This window comes from Ipomoea nil, unplaced genomic scaffold (assembly GCF_001879475.1).
Source record: "Ipomoea nil cultivar Tokyo-kokei standard unplaced genomic scaffold, Asagao_1.1 scaffold2826, whole genome shotgun sequence".
In the NCBI taxonomy this organism is placed as follows: domain Eukaryota; kingdom Viridiplantae; phylum Streptophyta; class Magnoliopsida; order Solanales; family Convolvulaceae; genus Ipomoea; species Ipomoea nil.
In genome coordinates, this window is record NW_017619254.1 from 4,014,209 (window position 1) to 4,041,443 (window position 27,235).

The 27,235-nt window shown below is 34.4% G+C and overlaps 3 protein-coding genes across 5 annotated transcripts; 1 reads left to right on the forward strand and 2 right to left on the reverse strand.

The window, feature by feature from the left end:
* The first annotated feature begins 5,825 nt into the window (after window positions 1–5,825).
* On the forward strand, window positions 5,826–7,291 carry LOC109158768 (UDP-glycosyltransferase 73C3-like). The gene is made up of 2 exons (XM_019306665.1): window positions 5,826–6,341; window positions 6,398–7,291. The coding sequence occupies exons 1-2, from the start codon at window positions 5,826–5,828 to the stop codon at window positions 7,289–7,291; spliced, it is 1,410 nt and encodes a 469-aa protein (XP_019162210.1).
* A 1,446-nt stretch (window positions 7,292–8,737) lies between these two features.
* On the reverse strand, window positions 8,738–23,306 carry LOC109159137 (DNA polymerase delta catalytic subunit). 3 transcript variants are annotated; one of them, XM_019307166.1, is made up of 31 exons: window positions 22,949–23,303; window positions 22,488–22,598; window positions 21,830–21,936; window positions 21,557–21,716; window positions 20,491–20,686; window positions 20,250–20,385; window positions 20,016–20,153; window positions 19,449–19,526; window positions 19,240–19,331; window positions 18,337–18,403; window positions 18,165–18,236; window positions 17,613–17,699; window positions 15,734–15,853; window positions 15,535–15,633; window positions 15,230–15,337; window positions 14,381–14,476; window positions 14,150–14,215; window positions 13,473–13,529; window positions 13,236–13,323; window positions 13,038–13,117; window positions 12,072–12,185; window positions 11,136–11,250; window positions 10,820–10,992; window positions 10,641–10,712; window positions 10,089–10,163; window positions 9,917–10,006; window positions 9,684–9,844; window positions 9,390–9,463; window positions 9,182–9,269; window positions 8,984–9,073; window positions 8,738–8,937 (listed from the first exon to the last, which is right to left on the reverse strand). In XM_019307166.1, exons 1-30 carry the CDS (start codon window positions 23,202–23,204, stop codon window positions 8,986–8,988), a joined length of 3,264 nt encoding a protein of 1,087 aa, XP_019162711.1. In that variant the 5' UTR covers window positions 23,205–23,303; the 3' UTR covers window positions 8,738–8,937; window positions 8,984–8,985. The 3 variants fall into 3 exon arrangements, 2 of the variants coding, with proteins under 2 accessions (XP_019162711.1, XP_019162710.1); XR_002050517.1 differs by having other exon boundaries at window positions 8,754–9,073; window positions 10,606–10,712; window positions 22,949–23,306; XM_019307165.1 differs by having other exon boundaries at window positions 8,754–9,073.
* An 861-nt stretch (window positions 23,307–24,167) lies between these two features.
* LOC109159139 (protein GrpE-like) lies at window positions 24,168–26,575 on the reverse strand. The gene is made up of 3 exons (XM_019307167.1): window positions 26,162–26,575; window positions 25,239–25,754; window positions 24,168–24,599 (listed from the first exon to the last, which is right to left on the reverse strand). The coding sequence occupies exons 1-3, from the start codon at window positions 26,471–26,473 to the stop codon at window positions 24,360–24,362; spliced, it is 1,068 nt and encodes a 355-aa protein (XP_019162712.1). The 5' UTR covers window positions 26,474–26,575; the 3' UTR covers window positions 24,168–24,359.
* Window positions 26,576–27,235: the final 660 nt, after the last annotated feature.

Below are 27,235 nucleotides of genomic sequence, written 5' to 3' on the forward strand. Positions count from 1 at the left end.
CATAATGTATGAAAATGTCTACTTTATACAACTAAAGGTTCAAAATTAAACTTTGAGAAAAATACATTTTTAGTCTTAAATTGTTCTTTGTTAGCCGTTTTAGTTCATAACTTTTTACCATTTCAATATATATCATTAACTCTTCAATTATTATATCACCAAATTTTTTTCATAATTAACGGATATTTACTTTACTATTAACTTAATGTTCCAAAGTTTGAAGGATGAAGAGAAAAAATAAAAATTACAAATTAAATAATCAATATTAAATTTTGTGGGTGGGTAAAGATGGGTGGCCGGGTTGCACTTAAGTTGGATATGGCGAAAGCCTATGATCGCATGGAATGGAATTTTTTGAAGTCGATGATGGAGGCGTTTGGTTTTCTTGCGGAATGAATTGATCTAGTTAATCATGCTATGCGTCACAATTGTATGGTATAAATTTCTAGTTAATGGTAACCTCACGGACCAATTGTGTCATATTCGTGGCCTCCGTCAAGGTGATCCAATGTCCCCTTACCTCTTCCATCTCTTTCCTTCACCTCACTCATTTCTCCTAAAAAATCGATCCTAAATCCACTAATGTTGATGGTTTTATAAAAACTTGAAGTGCCTCCCCGTTTGAAGAATTTCCTATGACTCTCAGACAGAGTTTCAAACTTGGGACCTTTGTCCATCTCCATTGTATTCGTTCAATTTTACTACTTTAAAATTTAATAAGAGTATCTTATTTTATTTGTCAAAAAAAAAATAATAATAATAATAGAGGAGGTATCTTTACATTCTACAACAAACTTGGATATGAATGTTGCAACAACGGAGTATCATACAATTATTATAATATATTTTTTTAATAATATTAACAACAACGCACTAATTACCATCGTGACGTACAAACTAATCACTAAAACACGTAAGACAAGCTAAGCAATTTAATTATTCTTCCCAAAAAATTGAATCCCCAATCTCAATGACGCACAACATTTAAAATTATCATATGTAACTTAACTATTGTAATAAATCAATGCGACAAATAGTCGTCAAAAGTTGTGACAACATTTACATCTATTGCAACAAAAATAATTATTGTTGTAAATAATAATTACTTCTTGATCTTCTATATCATTTGATGTGTCTGGTTCGATTAACCAGACATAACTAAAATTATTTTTAATTTAATTCATAATATTAAATTTAGTATTAATTATGTTATAATGCAATATGATGTTAGAATTTGAAACACAAGTTAAGGATAATTAATTTTTAAAATTTAAAGTATATAAAAAATAAAAAATAATAATAATAAAAGAAGAGTACGGCTGTCATAAAAAAAATAAAAAATAAAAAAACTAATTTTCGTGTAACAGAAATCATAATTTTGTTGAGCAAATATTAAAATTAGGGCTAGATCTTTGCTCACTGTGCACAAGAAATGAAACCCCCTTACTTTGAGAATCATGCTAACTCAACTAAACATGAGACTTGATCCCTGATCATTTTTTAAAAATTTCACATTTATGACCAGTTGAGCTATCTATACGGGTAAAAAAGAAATAATAATTTTAGCAAAGGAGGAGAGCTAATATTTTAATAATGTATTAATTTACGTGTAGTCGTGGAATGCGTGGCAATATAATTAGAATGGGTTGTATGTTTCATGGGAAAACACGTTCCCCCTTCTACATATATATAAAACGTACAGTAGTTATGTGGTGAGGCTTGTGCAGTTGTGCATGCAAATGCAGCATTGCTTTCTACACCAAATTACGATAGGATACATCTGCAATGGAGATAACGCGCAACCTCCCGTTAGCCGCTGCATTTTATGGTTAGCAACTACTAGTTGTTAGTGATTGCATATTACGTGTCATAATTTTTAATAATTAATAATTAATTATTAATTATTACGCATTATATGTTATAATTTTCAATCTTTTAAGGACAATAATATTGTATATCTATATACTCTCCGTCTGATTATTATTAGTTATAATTTTTAATATTTTGAAAACGGCATTGTATATCTATATACTCTCCATCTTGTTACTATTAGTTATAATTTTCAATATTTTGAGGACGACATTGTATATCTATATACTCTCCGTCTTGTTATGTACTATTAGTCACACAAGTGTGTCTAGTTTTTATTTTTTTTAAAAAGTGACGAGAGAAACCCGCAACCACTATTTGAGGGCGTGCATAGGGTAAACTCCGCCTTATAATTCTAGTCAGTAAATAATCAAAAAGAGGTAAACCAACATAGATTGACTATAGCTGACTGGCTCAACCAAGAGGCTGGGATTCGAATCTATGACATTGTGGTTACAAGTTTGTATCCATAGCCATCTTGATTGGGGTTATCCCCAAGTATGTCTAGTTAAAGACACGAAAAATGATTATGTCATTCTATATTTATATGTGGATGATATACCCATCATTAATAATAATGATCAAATTATCAAATTAAAAAAAAAAAAAAAAAAAAAAAAAAAAAAAACATGTTAAATTTAAAAGGAATAAGGGTCAAATAGGCTATTCAACCGCACGCGATAATGTAATTAGGCCACTTAACTTTTTTTTTTAAAAAAAAAAAATTACAATTGAGTTTCTAAACTAATCCATTTCAAACAATTTGTCCAATTTGCAGGTTTTCCTCCTTTTTAACAGGTCACCCAAATTTAAAATATTTTTTTAAATAATTAATTAAAATAAACTAAATAATAATAATAATATAATATAATATAATAATAATAATAATAACATCGTCTCCGCCTAAGACGAAGAAGGTATCTTAAGGTGCGCCATTTTAAAATCATAGGTGCGTCGTTTGTATTCTTAAGGTGCGTGGTTTGTGTACTTAAGGTGCGTTGGCCTAAATTTTTAGGTGCGCGTGGTTTGTGTTCTTAAGGCGCTTTGTTTAATTGCAATCGTTATGCGTTGGACCCGTGTCCAGCATGCTTGCTGGACACGGGTAACAGTGCCGTTAGGCACTGTTATCTCCTTTTTTTTTTTTTTTTTTTTTTTTAAATTTCAGACCGCTTCGTTATAGGAGTATATGTTCATAATTTTATTACTATATTATTAATAACTGTACATTCATAACTCCATAACTGTACGTTCATAACTCTATAATTGTACATTCATAACTCCATAACTGTACATTCATAACTCCATAACTGTACATTCATAACTCTATAATTGTACATTCATAATTTTCGAAGCTCTATGTTCACAATTTTAGAGCTCTATGTTCATAATTTTATCACTATATGTTCATAATGTTAGAGCTCTTTGTTCATAATTCGATCAATAACTGTACATTCATAATTCCATAACTGTAGATTCATAATCTCATAACTGTAGATTCATAACTCCATAACTGTACATTCATAATCTTCGAAGCTCTATATTCACAATTTTAAAGCTCCATGGTCATAATTTTATCACTATATATGTTCATAATTGTAAGTTCATAATGTTAGAGCTCTGTGTTCATAATTTCATAATTGCATAACTGTACATTCATAACGGCATAACTATACATTCATAATCCAAAAAAAAAAAAAAAAAAATAACGCCGTTAACGGCAAAACGCGCGCGATTTTTTTTTTTTTTTTTTAACTAAATGACGCGTTTTTTTGAAAAACGACGTCGTTTTGGACCTGTGTCCACAATTCACTGTGGACATGGGTTCAGGGCATAATTTGCCGTTTAATTGTGTGCTTAAGGTGCGTGGTTTGTGTACCCGTGCTCCAAGTACGCCATTTTAATGCTTAAGGTGCGTCAACCTCACAACCGCATGGGAAGCTATACTCGCACCTGAACCCTTCCATATATATATATATATATATATATATATATATATATATATATATAGGGTCCAGAAATTTAAAAAAAAAAAAAAAAAACAAAGAATATTTTTCAAACTTTGTAGTATAAACCTATGCACGGGTAATATAAAACTTTACACTCTGTAGTATATATAAATATTTTGCACTTTATAATATATGCTTATGTACTTTCAAATATCAATTTAGAAAAATGCAATGATATTTTAATAAATATCTCAAACTAATTTAGTCTTTGAACTTGTAGTATAAAATTATGCACTTCAAAGTTAGAGAAAATTATCAAAATGACACCTCATCTATTTAAAAAAAAATAAAAATAAAATTCCCTTGGAGTTTTGATTTGTACCAAATTAAGGGTTGAGATCTGATCTCATCATGTTTTTTTACCTTAACGCCATAAATATACATACATACATATATATATATATATATATATATATATATATATATATATATATATATAATCAAATGAGAATCATTGTTGTGCGAATTGCACCTCAAGCCTTAATAATGCAAAATTATAATTACAAAAGTAACTACATAAATGTATGTTTCCATATTGCACAATCACACAAAAAGACATTACAAGATGCAATAGGTAGTTTGCACACATTACAATGGATAGTTATGTTGTGCATCCGTATGCACCATGCATGGTGCATACGGATGCCAAAACGACGTCGTTTTATTAAAAAATGCGCGTCTCCCCTTTAAAAAAATTCAGGTTCGATTCCCAGCAACAACATTATATTGTTCATTCATTCTTAAATTTTAGTTCATAGATTATGGAATTATAGTTCATTGATTATGGAATTATAGTTCATCGATTATGGAATTGTAGTTCATCGATTCTGAAATTTTAGTTTATAGATTATGGAATTTTAGTTCATTCATTCTGGAATTTTTAGTTCATAGATTAGATTATGGAATTATAGTTCATCGATTATGGAATTATAGTTTATCGATTATGGAATTATAGTTCATCGATTATATATGAATTTTAGTTCATATGTTGTTGCTGGGAATCGAACCTGATTTTTTTTTTTAAGAGGAGACGCGCGTTTTATTAAAACGACGTCATTTTTGCATCCGTATGCACCATGCATGGTGCATACGGATACACAGCATAATTTGCCCATTACAATATGTCAATATGCACAATAGGTAGTCACACGAGAGATGCGATTTTCATTTATTTGATCCTACCCTTCATTAGGCCCTGTTTGGTAAAAAATTGGCCTATAGGCCAATTTTGACTTATTTGACCGTTATTAATTGTTTGATTTAGTTAATATATCAATAGAAATGTTTGATTAATTAGCTTTTTGTAACTCCAAAAGGCTAAAATTCAAAAAGTTACTCCAAGCAACTTTTTCAATTAGCTTTTTGAGAAAAGAAATTATACTAAACAACTATCAGCTAACAGCTAATTTACCAAACACTTTTCTACAATTAGCTAATGTTATCAACTATTTATACCCTCTAATTAACACAATCAGCTAACAACTAACAGCTATCAGCTAACAACCATTTTACCAAACAGGACCTATATATACTCCAATATATATGTATGTATGTATACTTTCCCATAATATATATACTAATACTCCGTATATACGTAGTGTTCAAAAAAAGAAACTAATACTCCGTATATACGTAATGTTCAAAAAAAGAAACTAATATATACGTACACCTACTTTTGGAATTTTAATAATCCACAAGTAACCAGTACGTATATCGAAAGTGACGGACAGGCCAGATCAGATGTGGTACAAAACACGTTCTCCCATCTCTCTCTCTCTATATATATATATAGATACTCACAGGGTATGGTTCTATAGACTGTAGTGCTTGTGCATGCAATATATATTGCTTTGAATTATAACATCACATTCACAGTAATATATTCCACCGGCCATGGCGATAACGGCGAACCAATCCCGCCGGCAGCTGCACTTTATTGTGTTTCCCGTCATGGCGCCGGGCCATATGCTCCCCTTGATAGATGTTGCCAGGTTGCTAGCACGCTGTGACGGCGTCAAGGTTACCATCCTCACCACCCCCGTCAACGCCAACCGCTTCCGCTCTATGCTCCACCGCGACCGCCAACGCGGCTTCAACATCCGGGAGCTGGAGCTCCGGTTTCCGTGGAAGGAAGCCGGGTTGCCGGAGGGCTGCGAGAACGCGGACTTGGTCCCCAAAGGGAAAAACCTCGACATGAACTTCCTCGCCGCCGTCGGCATGCTGCGCCCGCAGGTGGAGGAGGCGATGAAGCGGTGCGAGCCGCCGGCGAGCTGCATCGTCTCCGACATGCTGCTGACGTGGACCGCGGAGATCGCGGAGGGGCTCAATATCCCCAGGATTGTGTTCAACGGCTCCTGTTGTTTCTCCTACTGGTGCATAAACAAAATAACGGATTCCGAGATTCTCGGGGGAGTGAACTCCGACACGGAGATGTTCACCGTCCCCGACGTACCCCATGAGATACAAGTTTGCAAGCACAGGTCAAAGGTGTCACGTTTGACCCGAATGTTTTAAACGGCGAGATCGCGAAACTGGTGGCGGAAAAGCTCCGGCAGACGTTAAACGCCGCCTACGGCGCCATTGTCAATAGCTTCGATGAACTGGAGCCGGATTATGTTAAAGAGTATAAGAAAATGTACGGAGGGAGAGTGTGGTGCGTGGGCCCCGTGTCGTTATGCAATCAAGAGTACGAAGACCAGGCGCTGAGAGGTGCCACGTCGGCAGCCGACAAGAAGAAGGACGACGACGTAGTGATGACGTGGCTGGACTTGCAGGAGGCAGGGTCGACGATATACGTTAGCCTGGGAAGTTTGGCTAGGCTGACGCCACGTCAGATGACGGAACTGGCTGTAGGTTTGGAGTCGTCAAAACGGCCGTTTATTTGGGTGTTGGGGAAGAAAGACATGCATCTTGATGCGTTTGAGGATTGGAATGTGAGCACCGGGTTCGAGGAAAGGAACAAAGGGAGAGGGGTGTTGGTTCGGGAGTGGGCCCCGCAGGTGCTCATCCTGGCCCACCCCTCGGTCGGAGGATTCTTGACACACTGCGGGTGGAATTCAACACTGGAAGCCATCTCTTTCGGGGTGCCAATGTTGACGTGGCCGCTGTTTGCGGAACAGTTTTTGAACGAGAAGCTGGTGGTGGAAGTGCTCGGAATTGGGGTGAGCCTAGGGTTGAAGGTGTCAGTTAACTGGGATGGGAGTGAAGATAAGGAGAACATAGTAGTGGTGAAGAATGAGGAGATCAAGGAAGGCATAGATAAGCTAATGGATAAAGAAGCAGGGAAAGAGAGGAGGAGGAAAGTGAAAGAGTTAGGAGAAAAGGCTAAGAAGGCAGTCCAAAAAGGTGGTTCTTCTCAGTGCAACTTGATGGCTTTAATTCAAGCAGTTTCCACGTTTGGCGCTACAAAGATATGAGACTCATCATCGTTATATATCATTGTGCGACAAATTTAAGGGGTCAGATTCATGCTTCAGAATTCTCAATTTCATCAATAAATTAAATATTCTCCATGCCCTGCAGCGCAGCGGCATGTTATCCATCAATATGAATGTTTTATTTGCTTTAGTTTATTACTCCGTATATTGTTGAGACTTTTGCTTTTAGTGCATGCAAACCTAATATTTCACAATACACGAATACTAATTTTAATAATCACGGAGTATATTATTTATAAAATTTATAGTGTAAAATAAATAAATAAATTATAAACATATTATTATATAATATTTTAATAATCTCTTTTTATAATAAAGCAGGTATAGTGTGTACCTTGTATCAAATAAAAAGACTATGGCCTTGTTTGGTAAAAAAATTGGCCTATAGGTCAATTTTGGCTTATTTGGCCACTATTAATTGTTTGATTTAGTTAAAATATCAATATAAATGTTTGGTTAATTAGCTTTTTGCAACTCCAAAAGGCTAAAATTAAAAAAGTTACTCCTAGCAACTTTTTCAATTAGCTTTTTGAGAAAAGAAATTATACCAAACAGTTATCAGCAAACAGCTAATTTACCAAACACTTTTCTACAATCAGCTAATATTATCAACTATTTATACCCTTTAATTAACACAATCAGCTAACAGCAAACAGCTATCAGCTAACAGCCATTTTACCAAACAGGGCCTATATATAAACACATCACATGTTGAATAAAAAAAATGCCACGATGACAAAGAATTGAAGACAACATTTGTGAGCACTTATAAGCAATGGACACCTTCTAATAATCTCTTCTTATAATAAAGCATGTATAGTACATTGTATCAAATAAAAAGACTACAAACACACCATGTGTTAGAATTAAAAAAAAAAAAAAAAAAAAAAAAAAAAAAAAAAAAAAACACGATGAGAGGGATTGAACTCAATTTTTGATAACAAGGCATTTGGTTGTAAGAAATAAATTAGGGACAAAAGAATTGTAATTCAGTGAAAAAGAATAAAGTGAGAAGAAAGTAAGAATTCAAATTATATTGTTTGGCTAGGAGAATAGAATTATTGGGAATGAGAATGAAAGAAGTGGTATAAAGACTAAAATGTAATAATAATCATGGACAAAAAAAGTCTGAAGTGGTATAAAAATTAAAATGTAATAATAATCATGGACAAAAAAAAAAAGTATTTTTCTTCCTTTTTCCCTTTTCTTTCTCATTGAATTGCAATTCATATTGAGGAGGTATGAATTACAAATTTGCAATTCAACAAAAATGAGAGAATTACAATTTGATAAAATTACAATTTCCTTCAACCAAATAGCAATACATTCCAAACAACCCGTAAAAGTTAGAGTGTGAAATGACTTTGGACGCCTAAAAGTTAGAGTTGCAAAAAAAAAAACCCTAAAAGTTAAGTGTTTGGTGCATGTAACAAGATACATATTGGATTTTAATAAATAAATAAAAAGAATAAAAATATAACTTTAGAGCAAAAAATGCACAGAAAACTTGAGACACAAGTGCTCAAATGTAAAGTTTGGTTTACTAACCCTGAACTTCCCTGGTTTTTTTATAAACCTAACTATTAGAGCTTGTAAAAAGCTTTCTACATCAGTACTTAAGTGTACTGTACGTAAAGATGAGGTCTCATATTCAGAGACCCCCATGTGAGATACTAGAAGCTCCACCGATCTAATTGGACCTTGGCTTCCGCCATGTCTTTCTGCGCTTTCTTCCTTCGATAAAAGATGGGACAGTCTCGACTGAGAAAAAAAAAAAAAAAAAAACGATTCTTTAGAGATAAGAGCTTGCAACTACTCTGGCAATAATAATACTCTTTTACACAATATAAAGTATAAAGTATATCAAACCTGGTGCACAGCACGTCCTGATGAAGCGAGCCTTGACACTCTTGGCACTGTGTCCACAACCTCCCAAACAGCTTCTCTAGTTCAGCCACTGTAATTCATTCAATTGACACCCACTATTAAACAATTATAACAGCTTTTCTCCCCATTTCACTGTTCAAACATAGGTTTAAATTGGGTATGCATAGAGAGTAGCAATTCTTCCCCCTACCATTTGCAACTGATCTACAATAAAGTTCAGCTTCTCTTCCCTTGCAGTGCTTGCACAGAGTTCGATCTGATTCACTGGTTAAAACCAAAATAATGATTAATAAAGTCTTTTAATCTCTCTTTTACACAAGGAAAAAGATCTATACAATGGGAAAACACATGAATTCACCCAAAATTTTTAGCAATAAAGGATGCTTGCTGTGCAACAAATAAATCTTCCTTTGGAAGGGTGCAGTATGACAGTTGTGCACAAAAGCACAGAAGATTTCCCTTGTCAAGGTTACTTGAGTTATACCTGATTAGTGCTTTGCATCCAATGCAAGTTAATTGTTTTTTGGCAAATTTCATTATGCCACCGGTGGAAGGAGTTGAAATGGAGATCGATCTAGTATGGCTTCCATGCAGAAGCTCTTTACTGGCATTCTTCAATATGGGCTCAAATATCCTTAGAAGTGGCTGCAGAAAAGCCACAATCATCAATTACATATAAATGAGCATAAAGTAAAATTAGTTATGTGGCACACTTACCTTGCTAATCTGATTTTCAAGATAGTACTGTGGATCTATTGGAATGTTGTTTTCTAAGACATATATAGGATCCTCTGATTTTTCATAAGCCTGTACATCATGAATTAACCTTGATTATAAACAATGGGAGGGTGAATGTTAAACTCTAGTACTATATTACTAAAATTATTACCTTAGCACCTTTAGCACCCTTAACAATGACATAAGGTACTCTATCACCCATATTTGGAGCAGTAGCAGCATCTCGCTGTTAAACACAATACAATGCATCACCTTTATCAAATTCACACAGCAGGAGTAACAAAAGATACAAAAAGATGCCAAGAATCTTGAGTTGGTATGATAAATGGGCAAATGACTAACAAAGGAGTGATGTAGATGTAGACGAAAATTACCATTGCAGACTTAAGTTTAAACCACAATATAAAGGATTTTAAACCAAAAAATGTATAAATATTCATGTTTCAGGCAGAATTAGTTTCAGCAGTAGTCAAGAACAGTAGAATGTTGTTAGCATTTGGGTTAATCACAGAGTGAAATTTGGGGGACTATGGAAAGATCGAAACAACAAGATAGGGGCAATCTGCTATTTACACTCTGTGATTAACCCAAATGCTAAGGTGGCGAAATCAATGACATATTTAACCAAAAAGATCGAAACAACAAGATAGGGGCAATCTGCTATTTACATTTGAAATAATGATCGAGTAGAAGTACACCTAACCTTGCGCATCCGCTCTGCAAGTTCAACATGTGCTGCCTTTACTTCATAATCATCTCCTGTTTTTGTCAGGCCCTATGAAAAGTAAAATTTGCAATTAATGACACAATAAAACAATTCAGTAGCATCTATTATTAAAGGCATTTTGATGACCTTGTTTAATTCAAGAAAATTGCACTTACCTTTGTAATAACAAGAAGAGACAAATCCATGCGATTCATAAGAAGATCAGAAATAGTATTTTTAACATATTGAACAGCTCCAGGAACATCTCTATCGATCAGTATTTTGTGAAGGCACTCAGTTACAAGGTTCTTGACCAACAGACAATTATCCCTTCGCACTGTTTCAATTCCTGCACAACAAAGCAAAACAACGCATCTTTATCAAGGTAATACAATATGCCCATGGTAAAATAATGGTCACACGACAACGATTTGCTTTATTTTACTTACTGATTTTTTTGGGGGGTGGGGTGGGTGGGTGCAGATCACTTACCTTTAGCATCCATTTTGTCAAATTTGTCTGGATTAGTCCATAAAAGGCCAGCATATCTTTTCTTGCTAATCAGTAGATATGGATAATAAACCTTCTCAAATTCAAGTCTTATTGGCTACAAAGAGCAAATGTACCACTGTGAGACAAGGAAGAAGGAAATGCATAGAGAGAGATGGATATAGGAGAAGAAAGATAAAGCAATATAATACAACTCCAAAAAGAAGAAGCATCAAGAAAAGGTTAAGATCTTAGCAGCAAATACAAACAGGAAGTCTACAGAAAAAATGATTGAAACAGCAACACTACATTATTCGCCTTCGGAAATATGTTGAACAAGAATATACATAGACAAAGCTGAATTTGAAAGTATTACTTTAATTCATAACTAACCTTCTCTAAAACCAATTATACAGTACATCTTAAACTAGGCATTTTAAAAAACAATATCTAGTACATAATAGTTAGAGACTCCATCAAAGTTGATGAGAGAACGAACTTATGTCTAAGTTGATTCTATTATTAGTCATAATTCCCATAAATGGTAAAATCGGTCATTTTAATCCGTAAAGGAGCCAAGAAAGCCATCCTTCCCATAAGAGCCACAATCAGAGCATTGTCACTGATTAAATACACCACCAAACATATAGCACAATTTGCTCACTAACACAAAATCCACTTCCTCAAGAGCCACAGACTTAATAGAAAGCATATCTGGAGTGTTTAGGTAGGCCTTAATATCAAGCACCGTAGAAACCATCATTAATCTTCAATATCAAATAAGGACAAGAACACAGAAAATAGCAGTGGTCTATTCAGGTGCCAAAATCGACACCCTGAAGGATTCAAATTGAAAATAACTACAAGCGAAACTATGACACGGATGATATAACTATGATATGGGCAGAATACTAAAGAAAGCAAAGAGTGAGCACCAACTTTTATGAATGTTCCACTAATGAAATCAGCAGCTTCTCTACCCAAGTTCATGGCTTCTTCCACCGTAGATACACCAAATTGCACCATGACTGAATCCGTATCTCCGTATATAACCTGGTATAAAATAACTGCTTACTGAGACAATATTGTAAAGGGATATCTAAGTAAAACTTGCGTACTATTAATAAATTCATCTATCAAGTGTAATAGTAGTATTGTCAAATTAATTACTCCATCCTGTTTTTATTGGCAACTTTGATTGGACACACAACGTATGAAAATTTATGTCAAAGTATTAATGCATGGGATATTTCACTAGTACCCACGTTTGCATTTAGTGCACCAATCTCGTTCAATGTAATAGGGATTTTGATAGATTTTTTATTAAATTTCCTTTGAAAGATGATAGTAACCAATTATTTTGGGACATCCCAAAAAGGTAATGAGGCCAATACATATGGCGGGGTGGGGGTGGGGTGGGGGGTGGGGGAGGAGATAATACCTAAGCTGATCAATTTAAGTATAACATTAGTTGGATAATCTGTGGTTCAAAGAGGAACATAATAGGGTGCACACGTAAAATTGAATTTTCATCTTTCTGCATAATTTACACACATGCATAATGCTTTGTGTTTGCATATATGGTTTCCTACAGTATGCATAGCACAGACATTCAAATATGTCCAGCATGTATGATACATCTGAGGGGATAAATTTTACAAGACAGGATGAACTAAACAACATCCTAAAGTATCCAGTCGAATTGTTTCAAGTCTTATGAGGCCTATCCTCTGATGCAACAGAAAATTGATAAGCAAGGTTCAAATGCAATTCAGTGGACTGCTTCCAGTTACGGAGTATTATACTATTGAATATTGATAATACCTATAAAAAGTTTTGAAACCAGTAGGCTTGGCAGGATTAGGCATTGCCTTTGAATCAGATAAGATATTGATAATAATATACCTCAGCATTGTGTTGGTAGCCCCCAAGTACCTTAAACTTGTCTTCAACAAGTTTCTTAGTGTGTTCAATCATCTGCCGCCCTTTTGGAAAAAAATTGAAGATTTGTAAGATCAAGCAAACTAACAGAAAACATTTTTCAATTGTTTTATTGGAATATTGTGCAAATCCCAATGGAAAAGACTATTACAAATATAGTACCATAGCTTGTAACACTTGAAGATATTTCCAGACATGGTAATTGACCAACGGTAGCTCCCGTAAACCCATATACAGAATTTGCACTAATCTGAAACCAGAAGACATCAGATGGATCAAACTATGTGCCACTAGTTTGAATATCAGAAGTCAGATTAATAATTGATGAGCCAGGCAAAGGAAAATAAATAGTACTTGCTGATATAAATAACTAAAATTGACATGATTTAGTAGGTTTACCTTCAAAGCCAGTTGACGTCCATCTAAAACAGCTTTCTCAAGAGGATCCTTCGCTTCCTGAAATCAAACTATATTGGTTACCTTCATGGAGAAAGATGCGAGTTTGAACAGGCTAAAAGTCTTATTGCATCCAATGAACAATATAGTACCACTTTTTCCTTCTAAAAAAAACTATATATAAGTATATGAAAAGCAAATATGCATCATTATACATATTCTGTTGCTGTGCAAAAAGTAAACATGCCTGCCATAACAATAGAAGACAGCTCATTGTTTTTTAAGCTGTCTCCCTTTACCTATTTTCATAGCAAGTAGCAGAATCTACCATTTCTGATTGAACAAAACTCCAATGATTATTTCATTTACTCTGATTACACACTATTAACATTAGAAGATTCCAAAGCTGTAAATCCAATAACCCAGCATATGCGGAAATTTTGAGCCTCCATCAAAATTTAATTTTAGACCTGGTCCTATGTACATATGCTATTCAATGCTAAGCAGTGAAGTTCCATAAGAGGTTAAGAAGTAGCTGTTTGGACAGTAATGATGGAGTTAAGTTCAATTCCAAGGGCAATACAAAAAATAACAAAATTTGGATTTGCATAAAACCATACATGGAACTCCTGCAGACAAATAATACAGGGAGTAAAATAAGCCACAAAGATAGTTAACACCTTTAAATCCGCTTTGGCTCTTTTACGGGCTGCCAGTAGTTCTTCAAGAATTTCCGGGAGTATTCCCTGAATTAGAGAACTTAAGTAATTATGCTCAGATAATAGTAGCTTCCTTATGAATGGCAATAGAATTATAAACATAAAAAAAACAATGATTTTATTGAGACAGATACATCACAAATATAAGTCCTCGAGAACAAAATAAAAAGAAAATTTGGATTCAAAGTTAACCTTCTGTAAATTTGACTTGACAAATGTTTCACCAGATGGAGTCTTGTTTACACACTCCGGGGGGAGGTTGAGTTTGCGGACATCATCAGGAGTTACCTAGACAGAGATTATAGGGAAAAGGAAAATAATTAAGCTTCAAAACACCTGGAATCCTTCCATTGTACATTAATGCTTATAGCCCAACCATCATATAGAGCGATTTGCTAGGCACTGTTTAGATAAAAAGTCTGACCAACTTATTGTATTGTTGAAATTATTAAAGTAATGGCTGACTTAAAATCTTCAATCTTGTGAATAACATTTAATTTTACTATCACACAATAATTATTTTGGCATTCATAATGGCAAGGAACTATTTAGTTATTTTCAAATATGTTGTAAGTGACAATTGTAATTTATAAAATACAAAGCCATTTGAAATCCAATTGTTTCTTCATATAAAAATACGAATACCAGTTGTAAGTGACAATTGTATCGAGTGGTGGTGGAGGTGGTGGGGTGTAGGAAGCTAGGAGTGGAGGTACATAAGTAGGTGGGTGGTAAGGAAATATGCAGGTAGTAGTGGATGGAAGGAAGCAATGGTGGTAATGACGGTGGAGGTGGTGGGTGAGGGTGCGTAGATAGGGGGTTGAAAGTTCATAAGTAATGATAATGGTGATGATGATAAGTAAAATAATGTATGTTTTTGTATTTGGGAACTGATTTCAAATTCCTTTGTTGATTTTGGAAAGAAAACTCTGTTTTCATTTTTCTTGAAAACTATAGAATTTTTCCAAGTACTCAATAGACCCTAAATATTGGGTAAAGCAAGGAGGGGGGGGAACTACAGCCCAGAGAAAAATATTTTACCAGTGTGCAGTAACACAAATTATATGCCATCATGATTGATGGATATAGAGATGCAAAATCCAGAGTAGCAATGGGTTTCTCATAGAACCCAGCACGGGGCTCCAAAACCTGTGACATAAAGATAGAAATCACTGTTATAAATATTCACCAACATAAAAAGGTATACAATGTTAGAGGAACATTCTTTTTTAGTGGGGCTATGTTTCACATTCAAGAAGTCTAGTGATATGTGTATCTAAAGCTTTACACAACTAGATTAATGTTGAGGGTCAGGTTTGTGGATTAAACAAAATATATATAATTACCGTTGCACCCTCATATGTTCCTTGCTCAGATCCAGCTTGTTTGACATTTGGGATGACGAGATTTTTTTCTTTTGCCTTCCTCAAAAGTTGAGAAAGCACCTGAAAATAGTGGTTTACAATTCAAATCTCCAGCACAGCCACATCTTTGATCTTTCACCACAAAAGAATACTAGGAAAAGTGAGTTCATAAGAAAATAACCTTAATGCTCTGCCCCCGAGACAGGAGGAATGAAATAGGAACACCTGTGACTCTAGCCATTTCCACATAGTTGTAAATGAACATTAATTTATCCAAAAGCCGCTGAGGGAGATAAGCATCCTGCGAATGAATGAGGCATTGACAAACCATAGCTCTTGAAGTAAATGTTCATCAATATAATGCTCACTACCTTTAAAGTAAATGCCATCACAATTATCAATAATGTTCATTGAGGCTCACAAACTGCTGTGTAGGTATAGCAATTGTTTAAGGTTCTCTAGTTTCAAGATGAAGAATTGGAGCACAAGCATTTTTACTAGAGAATAATCCCAAATGACCAAACTTCTCAACAATTTATGTTCACAGGTATACTATTCAAGGCTTCAAGTACAAAGGAGATCAAAATGGAATTTTTTTTTTCATTAATCAGGAGGAAACAGATTTATGCAATCATTAGAGATGTTTTTATGAATAGATTCCCATAATTAGCCGGTAATATTGGACTTGAGTACAAGGTACATCATTGCACTACCATAAACCTATGTGGCACAACCTTTGATAACAAGGCTGCCAAGGCATAATGTATCTACTTTTTTACTAATAAAGTAGAATTACTTAGGAGAAAATTGATTTGTAATTTATTGCTATTAAGTCCAATTTAATTGTCTTTTATTGTAAACTGTTCATATTACTTACATTTATAATTTATTTTGTTTTTATGTCAGAGTATTTTTATAGTTATCTAGATGATCAAATATTATTTTTATTATTATTTACTTCGTATTATTTATTGATTTTATAATCTATATATTTGATTATTTGTAATTATTAACCTCTATGAATCATCTAGATATTATTTTCATACAACTAAAAATAACTAGATAATATTTACATAATAAGTTGATATGAAATTAGTTACTATTACATAACTAGATAACGATATCTCATTGTTATCATGTAGGAGTACTATTTATCTTCAATATTGTTTTTTTTTTTTTTTGTAATTATCCATATGTAATTATTAACATTTACTCATAATTAATTGATTTATAATTTATTATTAGATCCATTTCAATTGTCTTTATGTATTAATAATAATCTATATTATCTTATTAAATCAGTTCCCTAAATCATTAAGGATATTATATTATAATTATAATGGCTAAGTAGGTCTAACTGTTTATATTTGATTAATGAACTTCAATAAAATGTTCATATACTCAAAAATACATTTACTATTAGATCCATTTTATTTGTCTTTTACTATAAATTATTCACATTACTCACATTTATAATTTATTTTGTAATTATATAGATAATTAGATTTATTCGTTGATTATTCTTTATAATTATCAATTTCTAATTATTTGTAATTATTAACCTCTACAAAAATTAATCAGACTACGACATCAATTTAAAAAAAAAAAAAAATTGGAAACCTATTTGGGCAAAACTCTAGTTAATATTAAAAAGAAAGCTGACTTTGGAATGATTGGGCTTTCCCTAAATCAAATAGTTTGACCTGTTGATAAGTAAAACGCCTACAAGTCATTTTAAAGCCAGTATACACACACTGCATGTTGATAAGTAGATTAAGCTCATCAACATCTCAGGTCAAAGTAACTTAAAACTTCAAAAGGAAAACTAAACCTTACCCTGTATTATAATTATAATCTAAGATTGAGTCAGGGTCACTCAACTGGGCTATAATGCACATGGCCAAACTACACTAAAAGATTGAATCCAACCAATTAGCTAGTCTAACTCATGGCCTTATAAACCCATATGTTCTCTCTTATTTTATCAATGTGGGACTCTTAACACCCTGCAAAACTCATTAAAGAGTAAAAGTACAACTGAATTTACAGATCATACTTACCTTTAAACAATATACGGCAAGTCGCCTCCTTGTTTCTGAGTTACCATTTTGAAGATCAGATATGATAGAATGATGTACATCCTCTTTCTGCAAGCAAAATAATAGCTTTAGATCACAAAGGAAGCAAAGAGTAAAAAACAAATGAAAGAACAGGAAGAAGATTTTTGAGAGATGTCAGTGATAAATAAACCTAAGGGGTCTAAGAAAATTAAACTGAAACTGTTGCAAGCTAAGCAGTTGGAGCAGAAGTAGAAGTTCAACTGTGTCAATTTTTGAATTGTTAATGGCACAAGAGTAAACAGCAAGGGAGCAATATAAGGAAAATAGCCCACCCAAAACCAAAATATACAAATATAAAACCTCTAAAATATATCAAAAATATATAAAGCGAAGAACAGGCAAATTGGACGAAAGTGAAGCAAAATTCATGTCAGATAGTTTTATTATTGTTGTCCCAATTATGGTCAGAATGGTAGTTACTTTCTAGAACTCTCGATCAAATCCACATCCAAAATTGTGAAAAGATAAAAAGGCAAAAAGCACAAGCCTTGCCTGTTCATTAAGAAAATGTGCTGAGACAGAATTAAGTGAATAAGAGCTCAATTTATAATCCCTCTGTACAACCTGCAAGGGAAGCAAAATATATCAGTCAGATATATATGCTATTATAAACCAGGGAAAACTATGAATCAGAAACTCTTCCAATGAATTTTTGTGTGTAAACCTGAAGTAAATCAAATTGAACCCTCCCTTCCAAAGTAATTTCTTTACTTTCCCTTGTTCCAAGTTGCCTGAAATAGTATGCTCATAATTAGTCTAGTTAGCAAGCTTCACAGTCAAAATCTCTGAGAAAAATACATGACACCATATTCATCAGCTTAAACAAAATACGGAGTATCAAAAATATCCATGCAGGAATACCATTTGGGATTTACAAACTGAGGAGGTGTTAAGGTTACATGTTGCATTCAGAGCATTTCAAGAACAGAAATAATAACAAACAGACCTCTACATTCACAAGGCCATATGGATGTAAAAATGTCATAAATTCATAAAAATAGTGATTTAGAAATGGTAACAAAAAGACCTCTACCATTCACAAGGTCATATAGATGTAAGAATGTCATAAGACTGATTAATAAAAATAATGGTCTAAATATGGGATTATATGTGGGTCTTGCTGTATAGAGGTACCACTGAATTATGTATCTCCAACTCATCTAAAAAGCTTGAAATGTCACATAACACCAGGGAATTTTTACTGTCTTTATATATGATAGACCAAGCCTATTATGCCCCTCCAGTAGTTGCACAGGATTGATCTCAGTGAATCACAATTACATGCAAGTAATGGCCCTGTAGGTTTAAAGAAGGCGAGCCACTTATAACAAGATATATAATTATATATGAGTAAATATAGAATCCCAGGATCAATATCTAATTGGAGATTGTAGTAACTCATTTTAATTTCAGTATGAAAATATATTGGGCGGTGTGGGATCAAGATGCTAGATGTCAACGAGGAAATAACCATAACAGCACAAAATATCAGAGAAGTTAAATAAAGTGGGGCATTGCAAAGGAAATTTGTGAACAGTGAACAATCAGCATGAAAATATAATGGGACCTTGAAGAAAATGTTGTTTCTTTCACACGGACCCTGCTGTTTCGTACTCGTCCAAGAATAGGAAACTCTACCATCCCTAAGGCCTCAGCTCTCTACAACCCAGATAATGCATCTCAGTAGATCAATAAAAAAAATATATAAAATATAATTTAAAAAAACACATTGAAATTAATGGAAACATTCACAAAAGGTGGAAAATATCCACTAACCCGAATGAGATATGGCAAATCAAAGTTGCAGATGTTATACCCAATTAATATATCAGGGTCAACTTCCCGTACAAAGTCCTACAGTTCAGGCAAATTTTGAGTCAAAAACAAAAATAAAAGAGACAAAAACAGTAGACAAATAAGCATTCCTTGTTAGCAATGTTTGTGAATACTTATCACCAAAAATTTTAAAAAAAAAAAAAAAAAAAAAAAAAAAAAAAAAAAAAAAAAAAAAAAACAGTTCAATGTTTTAACTTTTAAGCCACAGCATTTAATAATTCCTTATAACTGGAACAAATTTGTGAAATAATCAAGAGAGACACATTAACACATCACAGGGCTGATGCACAGGCAGGTAAAAATTAGATCAGATTTTCCAACTGCTTGAGTTTAATTGGAAAGCACAGAAAAAGCAAAATCCATTGCTTCTGCTCTGCTCTTCACCGAACAGACAATGAAAATAAATTATTATGAAACAGCCCACTGGGAAGAATCATCTCTATCCAACTAATTTAGTTGTAAAGTTTCTCCCATCTAGGGCAAGAAGCACTAAGTTGAGAAACTAACCCTCCAAGCTAGTAAAACCTCTCGTTCAGTTTCAAAGGACATGACATCAACCCCAACTATTGGTGAGCAAGACTTAAGGGTCATAACATTACGCACAAACGGCTGATCCTGTCCCTGCAAGGTAACTAGGTTCGCTACCTAGATCAAAATGAGAATTTGTGTCAGTAAAAAGAAGCTCAATACTAGCAGTGTATGACACACAACAATTTTCAATGGAACAGGTTGAGGTCTAACCTGGATAACAGGATCATGGGTAGGTTCAGGAAAGTGGCCTTTACGCCCAGCACATTCAATGTCAAAACTTAATATACGAAAAGGAGCCATCTTTGAGAATTCTCCTTCAGGCTTATGGCTTATCAAGTCAGAATAGCTAAAGAACAATCATAAAGGAAAACAAATTAAAAACATGACCAAATGTCAACAAAAGAAAGCAGGAACATATTTGGATTTTATGGAGGCTCATGCATGAGGATACAGGCAATCAAACTCCAGTTGGGAATAAGAGATATTCTTTGATGATTTCTTGTATTTTCCAGCTGGAACTTCAATCCAATTTCCACCAACAACGCCGCAATCAATCATAAAGCGAAGAGCGAAGAGAACATTACTTTCATATGTCATGAAACTCTTCATACCAAGTCCATCAATTTGAATACCCCTATCAAGTATACCTGCCAATTTTTATGTAGACAACTAAAATTAATATATATTTTATATTTATATATTGTGGAAAATAAAGGGGGAAAACCTGATAATCAGTATAAATTGCAACACAAGTTTAGTGAACCCAATGATGTGTGTAAACAATTATCCAACTTAATTGAACCCACGTCTTTTAATTATGGCTACACCCTATAAGGCTATAAATAACAAAGTATCTGACCAATGTAACACATATGAGAACGATTTGGAAATCTCTTATGAAGAATTTGCACTAGTCGCATAACATTTGAGCTACTATATATTTTTAGTAATGAGCTCCCTTGTCATTGAATCCTTGAGCCAACCAACCAACCTATGGAATACTATTCCTTCTATTTTATCTATATATTAACCAAACAATGGAATAGCAATTATTTTCCTTTCTTTATCTATTCCATCCTTTATGGAACCATATTCCTATTCCTCTGTTTTCATTCCATGAACCAAATGCGCCATGAATGATCAACGACAACTATTTCAATAACTTGCTATTTTCACTTGTGGCAGAGAGGCACATCATCCCACGGAATTCTTGTCTCCATCATGATCATTTTCTCTGCTGCCACAGTGCAAAAGTCAGCTCTCCCCCTCTTAGAGATTCATATTACTAAGAGTTTAAGAAAAGTAAAAAATTAAATAAAAGGACTTATGCCATGGTTGTACTAGGGTCACTTAAAATGAATGAGTGTTGAGAACAACTTTAATGGATAACCATTTGGACTCTGAAAGTACAAGTTAAGAAGCTATTCATTTACCATAGGGATGTTTAAGTTCCAGAAAAAAACAAGAGGTTTACAGTAGAGACAAATAAATAGGAAAGTCCATAAAATCATGCATACCACGGCATGTGGTAACCATTGTTGGCAATGCCACTACAATTTTAAGAAAAGGTTGAGAACCCTGCTGCTGGTAATACATAATACTTCTCTTCTGGACCATTTCAATGCGACGGACAAACTTAGGAACCCTATTGTTCCTATTTGCCTCTCTCATTCTATCCTGCAGTAATAGCATAAAGATATAACCAAATATTAAAGCCAAGCGAGGAAAAAATTATTGGAAGAAGGTATAACCACGTAAATATGCATGACAAAAAAAAAATATGCGCATACCTCAAGAATTTGATGAAAACGAGATATGTCATCAGGACCCATTCCTGCAGGGCAACTGATATAGAAATATGGTTCAAATCCATGTACATGACAACAAACACTGTGACCTGACCAACACCAACAAGAGATATTCCTTAGAAGTTAGAAAGATAGAAAGGACATAGAGAGTCATGCACTAGATGCAGAAAATCTTCCGTTCTATTCAGGTTCCTTTTAGACTCAATTACCAGACAACCCCATGGACATCTAGAGATTCATAATCTAAGATTTAGATCTCTTTTTGTATTTTTTTTTTTTTTAGAAAAAATATAAATACTCAATCCTATTAAGAAAACATATGCAACTTATAAGATGACGCAAAATATTAGAAATTTAGAAATAACTATTTTCAAATATGTAGACTCTCTAAACACAAATATCTTTTGAAGATTATTACAATTACTTTTAGAAATGCATCTTATATTGATGAATTAGTGTTCTCAGCCAGATGGATAAAGTCTTAACACAGAGTACAGAAGTTTCTATCTTTCTCCATGAATGAATACAAAATTATTACATTACCAAATTACAACCCAAACAACAAAATTAGCTGCATTTTGTTTCATTACTTATGAGTATGCATTTTATGAGTGTAAGCAACACAGAGAGTTGCACAAACCTTCCTTAGTAACTCCAAATATTCTTATAATGGCAGCAGGACCAGAAGAATTAGGCAGCAATTCTTTATGGCTCTCCCCAATCACGTAGTCAATTTCCAATTGCTGAAATACTATGAAAGACACAAATCACATAAATTTCAGAAAACTGGCCATTTTAAAACACAATACAATGTGCAAATTTATTACAATAATTCACTCACCAAACACCACACATTAAATGGATAATTTTATGAAAAAAAAAATAGTTTTAAAAATCTTATTTTGACATGAAAACTGAAATTAACGAATTGATAATTTTCAGAGCTTTCGAAACCCTAGGAATCAATGGTATAAACCATAAAAGCAATGAATTGTAACAAAAATTGCTCAAACATGGAAAGGCTCGACGCATTTCAAATAGAAGAAAGGAACCAAGCAACGAAACTATAACACTCCTGAAGTTGACTTAATTTTCACTCACCTACGCTTTGCGACTGTGAGAGGTAAGCTTGCGAAAGCTGAGGCCGCTTCCATTTGCGGAGACGCTCGGCGAGGGCGGATTGCTCCTCGAGCTCGCGAAGGACCTGGGAGTCCTCATCGTACTGAAGCAATGTTTCTTCGAGGAAGATGTCTTCATCGACGTCCTCCTCTTCCACGGCAGCCTGTTGTTTCTTCTGCAGCTGCGGCGACGGTGCCGGCGCCGACTGTTGTCGCTTCCGAGGATTGCCGCTGCTCATAGTGGACCTGAGAATTCAAGAGGAGTGGGTTGGGGAGAAAGGAGGGAAAGGGTTAACGAGTTTCCCGCCAGTTCTGTGGGAAACTGTCAAACTGGGTCATGGGAGTATTTATAGGGTTAAAATACGATGCCCTTCCTTTCTTTTCTTTTTTCTTTAATTTAAAAAAAAAAAAAAAATCCATAGCCACCATTGACTATTGAGTGATGCTCTTTTTTGAATTAATGCTATACAGAGTTTTTTTACGTTTAGTCTTGATTCTTCTAACTTTGAACTTGAACTTTCAAATTGATTTTATCTTTTGACTTTTGAATTATTACCACTTATTACATGATCTTTCAACTTTTGAAATTTAATCCACAGTCATCATTCTAGAAGGATCATAAGTAGTTAAAATTTGATAATTAAAAAATCAAAAGTGGTTAATTTGGACCATGGATGGTAAATTTGAAAGTCGAAAGACCACAGTAGTCAATTTAAAAATTTAGAACCAAACATAACAAAAACACTATACTCAGAACCCTATGGTTTTCCAGCATCATTTCCACTAGTTTTGGTCGGTTTTGGTCGCATCTACGAAAAGGCGACCAATTTTGGTCAACCAGTTCTTGTCACTTCTCTGGATAAGGCAACCAGTTTTGGTCGCCTTTCTCCAATTGTCACTTCTTCGGATAAGGCAACCAATTTTGGTCGCCTTTCTCCAAAGAGGCCACCAAAAATGGTCACGGGAGAAAGCAACTTGCACCAATCGATTTTTGGTCAAAAATGGTGTCAAAATTAGTAGCCTTCTATCACAGGTCACTAAACGATTTTTGAAATTAATTGCATCAAAATAAAATGTTAATGTGTTTAATTACAACTTTAACAGTTAGTAAAGTTCAATGGCCTATTTGACCATTTTTCCTAAAATAAATAAACAAATAAAAAGAGAAAAGAATATGAAGAAACTATCATAAACAGAAGAAAGAAACGTCCAAAAAATAAACATATCAATTGGATTTCAAGAATGTATGGATAAACTCATCAAAGATCAACCCTTCAAACAGACCAAAAACTCAACTTATAGCTACAAGGGATTTTGGTTTACTCATACAAAATTTTAAGAAAAAGTGAATTTTGTTTTGGTCATAAAGGTGGGCCTTGTATAGAGTTACTCTCCTAACCAGTCTCATTAGCACCCTCTGGCTGACTACCACCTTCCTCAGCTGTCTCAATAAAACCCCCTTGTTCTTCTGCAGGGTCCGATGTCTCCGGCTTTGCAGGCCCAGGACCAGCAGACACCTTCACCATTGAGGGGCGCAAGAGTCTTTCTCCAAGTTGGAAACCCTTGCGAAATTCTTGTATAATGACGCCTTCATCGAATTCCACTGAATCTTCACGCATTATAGCTTCATGGAGCTGGCAATTAAAAGAATCATACATATATCAGAGAAGACACTAGCATCAACAAATCCTATTTTCAGGTATGGAATAGTATTTTGATGCTTTGACAAGAATTACAGCAACCCACATTGTTATATTAGCATAGAAATCTTAAACAGTACAAGATGCAAATATTTGTCATTTGATAGGTGGTTTCAATGTGCGCATTACTATTTACTTCTTCACATCAGAAAATAAACTAATCATCTTTGGAGTTCAGAGTGCATTTTATCATCTGTCTGAGTTAGTTCAAATAATTTAAGATTTAATTTTAGAATAAAATCATATTCATATATCTTCACAAAACCAGAACATGTTGTATATGGCTTTTTGAAATATGCAAATCAGAAGTTTCCCTGCATTGAGTGAATTGTATCACTAAAGAATGAATAGAATTGGGAAACAAAACAGATTGTAGATTTTCCCAACATAACATAACGCAATGCAAAACTAATATATTCCAATATAACTCCCACCATAATGTATTCACATGAAAATGATAAGTTATGCAGAGAGGGCAGCTTTATAATTCGAATGGGGAAAAACACAGCTCAACGTGAAATATAATTTAAATACATATATACATATATGTGTCTTGAATTAGGATAAACTTACCAATGGATCAAATGGCTTCCCAACGGTCTCCACAGGTGTAACACCAAGAGATCCTAGAATTTCCACAAACTGTTTAGAGATGCTCTGGTAGCTGTTATTGATTTTCTCCTCTCCCTCACTTTCCACCTTGATTTGGGTTTTCGCTCTATCAAAGTTATCCAACACCGGTAAAAGTTTCTCAACAACTTCCCCTTGCGCATTTGTAAACGAAGAAAGTCGTTCCCTCTCAGTTCTCTTCCGGAAATTGTCAAAATCAGCACTAATTCTAAGAACTCGGTCCTTCTCATTTGAGAGCTCTTCGGTTAATAACAGCAGTTTTCTCTCAAGATTGACTTTCTCATCCTCTATAGACTTGAGAAAAGCTTCTAATTCTGCAATTTTAGACTCGTCATTAGTATCCAACGCATCTCTATATGACTTCAAAGCCATCATAACAATTGAAGCAGTTTCCTCTGAAGTTGTAGTATCAGCCTCATTTGAAATATCATCACTTCCCGGAGCAACATCTTGATTGTCCTGTCCAATTATGTTGACAAACAGTATAGTCAATATTGGAGTATCAAGATAAAGAAGTACTCAATAAGGAAACAATACATGACAGGCAAACTTATTAATCTTCCATTTAACCATTCCCCATTTTAAAACTAAAAATACCAGCCACATCTAAGATACCACACTGGCCTGTTTTCTTCATTATCCATGTAATACTTCTGGTATATGATAAAAACTCGATTTTTCACAATCTCAAGCATAATGCTGAACCAATAACTCTGTGCTTACTAGTACGCTATCCGTATATCTTGTACTAATTCAACAAGGAAAAACAAAACAAAAACAAAGCTTGGCAGATTGTTCACATTATACAAATGGAGTTAATTAAGATTTTTGGCAATTTTTTCCAAGTGGGAGGAGATATATATTACCTCTACCTCAGAGTCTTGAACTTGGTCCTGTTCCTGAGGTTCAGTCTGAGCAGTCTCCGCAACGTCTCCATCAGAAGCAAAGAGCGAGAATTTCCCCGATGAGCGGCTCACGGGCAGTCGAATTGCGGGTCCAGAAGAGTGGTGGTGGACGCGACAGCGTGCAGGGAGGCGTGACGAAGCCCGTCTCCGTCTGGGAAAGGAAACGACGCAGGAGAAATTATGGCGTGAGGTGGAAGAGTTAGCGGTGGCGGTGAGGGAAGCTGACGGCGGCGCCCTCAAGGCGGAGGCCGTCCTCAGGACAGTGGAGGCCATGGGATGAAGAGGGAGAGAGAGAGAGAGAGGATTGAAATGGACGGAAAGCAGTTGGACAGGTGAGTATGGTGGATTGGTGAGTGATTCGGGCTATTGAAATGGAGGGTTTTTGGAAATGAAACGAAGGGCCTAGATATGGCCCGTGGGAGTGTGGGACATTGGGACCCGACCCATCAAGGATTTCATATTTGACTATTTTTTCTTTTCTTAAAGCATGGTGAGGTTTTTGGACAATCGTTATGCTATGGACCCGTGTCCAGTATGTATTGTGGACACGATAATAGTGTCATTAGTGGCACCGTTATTTTCTAGTTTTTTTTTTTAATTTCAGATCGCTTCGTTATAGGAACATATGTTCATAATGTCAGAGCTCTGTGTTCATAATTCCATAACTGTACATTCATAATTCAGTAGCTGTACATTCATAATTCAATAACTGTAAATTCATAATTTTCAAAGCTCTATGTTCACAATTTTAAAGCTCTATGTTCATAATTTTATCACTATATGTTCATAATTGTAAGTTCATAATGTCAGAGCTCTGTGTTCATAATTACATAATTGTACATTCATACTTCTATAACTGTACATTCATAATTCCGTAACTGTACATTCATAATTCAATAACTATAAATTCATAATTTTCGAAGCTCTATGTTCATAATTTTATCACTATATGTTCATAATTATAAGTTCATAATGTCAAAACTCTGTGTTCATAATTCCATAATTCCATAACTGTGCATTCATAATTTCATAACT

Bases quoted from the DNA above. Each gene is read 5' to 3' on its own strand.
- LOC109158768 (XM_019306665.1), top strand. From the start codon at position 5,826: ATGGCGCCGGGCCATATGCTCCCCTTGATAGATGTTGCCAGGTTGCTA. The intron at 6,342-6,397 runs GTTTGCAAGCAC...TTAAACGGCGAG, and splicing joins ACGTACCCCATGAGATACAA to ATCGCGAAACTGGTGGCGGA.
- LOC109159137 (XM_019307166.1), bottom strand. From the start codon at position 23,204: ATGAGCAGCGGCAATCCTCGGAAGCGACAACAGTCGGCGCCGGCACCG. The intron at 15,634-15,733 runs GTTATTTTCTTA...CACTATTTTCAG, and splicing joins CTCGGGGGCAGAGCATTAAG to GTGCTTTCTCAACTTTTGAG. The intron at 10,993-11,135 runs GTAAGTGATCTG...TTTGTTGTGCAG, and splicing joins TGACAAAATGGATGCTAAAG to GAATTGAAACAGTGCGAAGG.
- LOC109159139 (XM_019307167.1), bottom strand. From the start codon at position 26,473: ATGGCCTCCACTGTCCTGAGGACGGCCTCCGCCTTGAGGGCGCCGCCG. The intron at 25,755-26,161 runs GTAATATATATC...ATAATTGGACAG, and splicing joins TTCAAGACTCTGAGGTAGAG to GACAATCAAGATGTTGCTCC. The intron at 24,600-25,238 runs GTAAGTTTATCC...TTTAATTGCCAG, and splicing joins GGAAGCCATTTGATCCATTG to CTCCATGAAGCTATAATGCG.